The 6000-nt window shown below is 60.9% G+C and overlaps 1 protein-coding gene across 3 annotated transcripts in view; it reads right to left on the bottom strand.

Annotated features, from left to right (window-relative positions):
* The window catches only part of SCRN1 (secernin 1), a 43804-nt gene continuing 37804 nt past the window's right edge, over positions 1 to 6000 (bottom strand). For 2 of the 3 annotated variants that reach the window (XM_079786072.1, XM_079786074.1), the window contains one exon: positions 4208 to 5455. In XM_079786072.1, the coding sequence (XP_079642198.1) occupies positions 4909 to 5455 (547 nt within the window). In that variant the 3' untranslated portion in view covers positions 4208 to 4908. Of the gene's footprint in view, positions 2012 to 2547; positions 3558 to 4207; positions 5456 to 6000 lie in introns of those variants that run through there. The other variant, XM_079786073.1, reaches the window with a different exon arrangement.

The following is a 6000-nucleotide window of genomic DNA, read 5'->3' as shown; positions in this document are numbered from 1 at the left end:
ACCCCGCCCAACGCTGAGAGCTCAGCGGACACCTTCCCCAGAAACACCTCGTCAGCTCCTCGGTGGAGAGTGCAGCTAGTGGTTCCAGAACACACACGGGTCCCCCCTGGCCTCCTGCTGGGCCAGCCGCAACGTGGGGTGACATCAGCTAGGGAGCAGAGTAGTTTGCCTGGTTAGTCATTATTGTTATACCTACTGAGCCACCCAGTAGTGAAGGAGCCGGCTGCGCCAATCTAACAGGCACACCCCCTGCTCTGCTCGCTTGTCAGGCAGACTCTTCCTAACGATGACACTGTGTCTCAGGTTACTGGGCACGAAAGAATCGCCATCATTTCAAGTCTGTCCTTACTCTACCTGGAGTTCCAGCTGCTTCTGCTTTGTTCACGCTCCTTCCTGGAGGCTTAGCCGCCCCTCCCTCGGGGTGCGAGGGCTGTCTTCCTCTCTGGCAAACGCCTCTACTCCACAAGACGGACTGGTGCTTGGCTGTGGGGTGGGGTGGGAGCGGGGAGATGCTATCCTCGAGGCCATGTGTCCTGTCTGCACAGCACCCCCCCACCCCGAGGGTTAATGGATACACAGATGGTGTTTTAGGAAGCTATTTACACTCTGACCCTTACACATGATTTTACAGTTCATCTCGAATATTCGTTTTCTCCACGTTGCCTTGAGGAAAGCAATCCCCCGGTCAAGGAGTTATCCACGTAATGATACGCATTTTTCAAAAGCACGCTCTGTGCGGAGCGTTTAAAAAACAAGCAGTGCCCCCAGCAGCAGCCTGCTCAAAGCCCAACAGCATGTTTCAGGCTGCTCACCGAAGGGAAGGGAAGTCCCTGGAAGTGAACACGGGCCCTTCGGCAGGTTCTTGGCGCTCTCCTTGCCCTTCCCTGCGATGCCCACTGTGCGAGGACTCTGCCCGCTGCTGGTCTTGGGTCAGACTGTACACAGACCACCTCTGGGCCGGAGGGAAGCCTCCCAGCCGGGTTGACCAGCTGCCAGGCTGTGCCACGGAGGGCTGCCTCGCCCTCTAGTGGTCACCCAGGGGCATCACAATGGTGATGTACAGTGTGAGCCCAGACAACTCTCCATCAGGGTTGGCGCTTCTCTGAAGTGCTGGGCTGAGGTCAATGCCCCCTCACAGAAGCACCCATTGTGTTTCCCACTGCACCACAGCTGGGCAATGGCGTAAGGCTGGCTGGGTCGCCCGTGACCTTTGGCCCATAATAATGAAAGCAGGCCTCTTTGGGTAAAACCCTGGATCGCCTTGAGCATCATCACAGGTCTGATGCGATGTTTCCAGAACAGGTGGAGGTGAGACCTCGGTGTGAAACTCAGTGTTTTAAAGAACCACTCTGTAGGTGGGCTTGGGGGGGGGGGGGGAAACGGGGTCCCTCTGTCGTTCTGGAACCCCACCCTGGCCCCCTTAGCAGCTGTAGGCAGACACTCTGAGAATGGCACCCACTCTGGAGGAGACCCTAAGGGAATCTGCAGTGAAGGCCTGAACCTGGGCAGAAGCCTCAGGGACCACAAGCCACCACGCACGGCTGCTGCTAAGTTTGCCAGCCCCACGGTCTCCCTCGCTGTCACTGCCTGTAGTCAGTCATTTTCCTACAAACCTGCTGGGCAGAGAGCTCATGGTCCTCTTCAAGGGCAGATGGTAGGAAAAAAAGGTTTGTTCCGATAAAACCTGTGACCCTCGGGCCACATCTGCGTATGGGACCCGTGTCCCTTCCAGCTCTCGTGGCCTGACACATTGCTTCTGGAGAGTCAGTAGGAGCTATTAGCTGCTGTTCTCCACTAGCTGTCTATCTCCGCCCCTTTCCTTTTTTATTTTTTTTTTAAATTTATTCAGAGAGGAAGGGAGAGAGAGAGAAAGATAGAAACATCAGTGATGAGAATCATTGATCGGTTGCCTCCTGCATGCTCCACACTGGGGATTGAGCCCGCAACCGGGCATGTGCCCTGACTGGGAATCGAACCATGACCTCCTGGTTCATAGGTCGACGCTCAATCTCTGAGCCACGCTGGTCGGGCCACCTCCGCCCCCCTTCCATTCTGAGCGTGGCTGAGAGTGTCAGTGGCTGGAGGTAAGCCCCCCACCACCTCCACCTGCCCGCGTCAGCCACCAGTCTCAAGGCAGCTGCTGGGGCACGCGGGGTGGGAGGGATGGAGGCCAGGCCCGGGAAAGCCAGCTGCTCCCTACACAGCTCTGTGGGATGTAACAGGCTGGGCAGGGAGGGCGGGGGCTGGCCTGTTACCCTGGAGCAAAATGCTTCTCCATCCATCTGTCGCCTTCTTGCCCTCTGTGTTCCCTGCGCTGGCCCATCTGGTCTTCCTCGCAGGCTCTTCTACGCTCCGGTGGTAAGTCAGATCCTTCATGCGAACACGACGTCGGGAACAAATCGGTCTAATTAAAGTCTCTGCTGAGATAATGTTGTGGCTGCTCGGATCCCAGCTACTTTAACTAGAATGGAAACAGCCAAAAGTTTCTCCCTTCCTTCCCCTCGTTAACCGAGAGCTTGGCGGCTTGGTCGCGTGGAACTGTGCCACAGGGCCCTTTACCGGTAATTCACCTGAACCAGGCAGGTCAGCAGCCGGAATCATCCTGCACCAGGCGCAGCCTGGGGGCGGGGGCACTGCGGAGCAGGGTGAGCCTCGTGCCTTCGGCGGCCCACGTGGGGGGGGGGGGGGTGCAGGGCAGCCGCAGGTGTGCTGTCTCTGACTCGCTGCAGTGGGCGGGTCCAGCTCCCGCAGGTGGAAGCAGTTGGCCGGCCCGCAGCTCACCAGCACAGGCACCAGGCACCGAAGACGGGTTTGTGAGGATCGCGGGAAGCGGGACGGAGCTGGGACTGGACAGGACCCCCGTTCGCCTTCCCCCCAGATGTGTCCCTCGGAAGACACCCCTGGAGGCCTCCTGCGTGACAGACAAGCACTCGCATCAAGGGAGGCCGGGAAGCTCCTCCCCCGAGGGCACAGGCAAGACCCCGGGCCTTCTGTGAGCCTGGGGGGGACGTGCTCAGGGAGGAAGACCAGGAGGCTCAGCCTCCCCGCCCTCTCAGCACCGCGGCGCCGGCTCCGGGGCCTGGTGAGCGCACCCTCCCGGGAAGGCCGATGTGTCCACTGTCACAGGAACACAGCAGCAGCAGCTTGAAGTCCACGTTAGCCACACGGGGGACAGCGGGCGCACGGGGTGCAGTCACACAGTGGGGGGAGGGGACCACGTGGCAGAGGGACGCGTGGAGGTTCCAGCAGAACACGTGTCCGTCCGGTCTGGCTTCGGAAAGGGGACCACCGGCCGCCACGCAGGGCCCCTCTCGCCTTTCCCCCGCGGGGGAGCGGCGGTCGTGCCGGTAAGTTAGTCGGTGGGAAACTTGAAATGCGAGGGGGAGGGCGTGCCTGCTTCACTTAAAGAACTTGATCTCCGTGTCCACGCAGTCATAGAACAGGTCCCCCACCTCGGCGGGGTCCGGGGGCGCCGGGCCGGCCAGGATTTCCTCCATGGCCTCCAGGCCTTGCCTCTCCAGCTCCAGCATGGTCCTCCGCAGCCTGCGGCCCTGCTCCTGGGAAGCACAAGTGGCGGGGGGGGGGGCAGGGGGGGCGGTTATTGCCACGAACCCTGAAAGCCTCCTGGGGTGGGGGACCCTATTCAATGTTCCTACATGACCGCCACAGGGATCCTTCCGATGCTAGCGTGGATGTCACTGCTCTGCGTGGCATGCCTGCTGGCTTACACTGCCTTCAGGATGCATCCTGAGTGGCACCCCGGAAGGAAGGCCGGTGGGACACACGAGGCTCTTCCTTGGCCTGGAGCCACGCCCCTTCTACTCAGCCAGACTGAACCGGCTGCCTCCCTCCTGCCCGTCCTCCCCACCGCCCGGGCCAGCGTGTCACCCCAGGGCCTGGTCAGCTGCACCCCTCTGCACCCCTCTCCTCTGGGCTCTGTGTCCCCATTAGACCCTGGGCTCCTGGGGAGTGAGGACAGGATGGGGCGTGGCTCCAGGCACCAGAGCCTGGGACGTGGTAGCACAGTAAGTCCCGGAGGGGATGCTGCTGTCACCGCCCCCCGACTCACACCAGCGGTCATTTCCACATTTCAAAGCCCACCCCACCCCACCCGTCTCATCTCTGGAGTTTGGGGTAGAAGCGCTCAGCCCACACGGCCCTTCCTGCCTCTGCCTCCTGCTGCCTGACCCACAAAATGGTGCTCGGAAAGGGGCGCTTTCCCCCTGGGGTCACTGTCCCCGCCTAGAAAGCACCGCTGGCAGGAGCCACGGGAACAGCCCCTGAGCTCCGTGGACACCAGCGGTGCAGACTCCGGGGACGGTGGGCGGCGGACAGGCATGGGACAGCCGGTGGGTGGAGGTGCGAGCTCTGGGACCCCTGAGCCTGCCCTGCTCAGAGAGGCAGTCGGAACCCCCTGGGCGGCCACCGGGTCGCCTCCTCTGTGTCCCTTTGCTTGGTCCCCTGCGCTCGCCCGGCCCACACAGAACGCGTGCCCGGTTCACCTAAAAGGGGCCCTTTCTTCCGGAGAAACTGGACCTGCTCCCGGCTGGGCACTGAACGCTTGGGGGGTGGATGCACGTCTAACAGGCCCGGTCCTTCCTCCTCCCCCCCACCAAGTCCGGCTGGGGCTGCATAGGATGCCCGGGCGGCTGGGGGCGGCCTTGTTTGAATTCACGTCTCAGAACTTCAAGTTCCAAAGCTTTGGGCGGGGCAGGGGGCCTGCACTTTAAAGAATAACTTCTTTTTAACTGAAAACTTGAGAATCTTTCTTCTATTGTCATAAAATGAATATCCCACCAAAAAATACCACTTGAGCCCTTTTCAATGTACTGTTTAGTGGCATTAAGTACAATCACATTGTTGTGCGACCCTATCCATCTCCAGGACTTCGGGGAAGAATCCGTTTTTTTAAACATTTTTAAAGTGTTGCCGCCACATACAACCTTGTGTCCCCAAAAGTATACAAAGAACGGCAGGGAGCAGAGAAGCAGCCGCCCCACGGGGCCTGCACATTTCGGTGATTCCCAGGAAAATGTCAATGGGAGGGGCTGTTCTGAGCCCCCTGGGCTCCAGAGTAACATCAAAAGCAGGGGCTTTGGTTTCCGTCAGGGGCCTGATGGGGAAGTGAACACCGTGTCCTGGTCCTGGGCGGGGCCCTGGGAGCTGGACTGTGGGGAGGAGTGTGCTGGAGAGGAGGAGGGGGGTGACCTGTTCCCTGCTCTCCTGGGCCTTCTCGCTGACCCCGCCACTGTCCCCGGCCCAGCCCCGGCTCACCTGGTCGCTGGCGAGGACAGCGCGTGCCCACTCGTGGGCCTTGTACAGCTCGTGCCGGCGGTCTGGTTTCTCCTGGAACCGAGGCTCCCTTTTGGCCGGGTCGTCATCCCCGAAACAGGGAGACTGTGCTTTGGGGACACGTTTCACATCGTCCACGAAGATGAAAGGCTTGAAGATGGACCTGGAGAGGAAGGAGAGGGGCTTCAGCCAGGCTGGGCTGAGGGCACCCAGAGGCAGCGCTTTCATCCGGCAGCCATTTCTGGGGCCAGCCCTCGGCGGGAAGGGGGGGGGGGGGGGCGGAGGGTGGTGGGTGGAGAGTGGAGGGTGGTGAGTGGAGGTGGTGGGTGGGAGGTGGTGGGTGGAGGTGGAGGGTGGAGGTGGAAGGGGGGTTGGAGGGGGGGTGGAGGGTGGAGGTGGAGGGTGTTGGGTGGAGGGTGGTAGGTGCTGGGTGGTGGGTGGTGGTGGGTGGAGGGTGGTGGGTGGGTGCATGCCAAGAGAGACACAACTGCAGGGTTCAGTAAAGGTTTCTGTGAAGTTCACTGCCATTTACAGGCTGCGGTTTCTCCTATTCACAGGGAGGAGACGTCAGACAGACCTTCTCTGCTCGGGGAGACCGTGCGGAGGCCCCTCCGTGACATGAAGCGAGGCAAGTAGAAAGGGGTCCTCTGCTCACGCGGAGCGAGGTGGCCTTTCTCGCGAATGGTTTGCTGGGAAGTGGCCTCCGGG

Source organism: Cnephaeus nilssonii (assembly GCF_951640355.1).
Source record: "Cnephaeus nilssonii genome assembly, chromosome: 12".
Classification (NCBI taxonomy): Eukaryota; Metazoa; Chordata; class Mammalia; order Chiroptera; family Vespertilionidae; genus Cnephaeus; species Cnephaeus nilssonii.
Note: the sequence above shows the minus strand (reverse complement) of the source record. Positions and strands in the feature narration are given on the sequence as shown.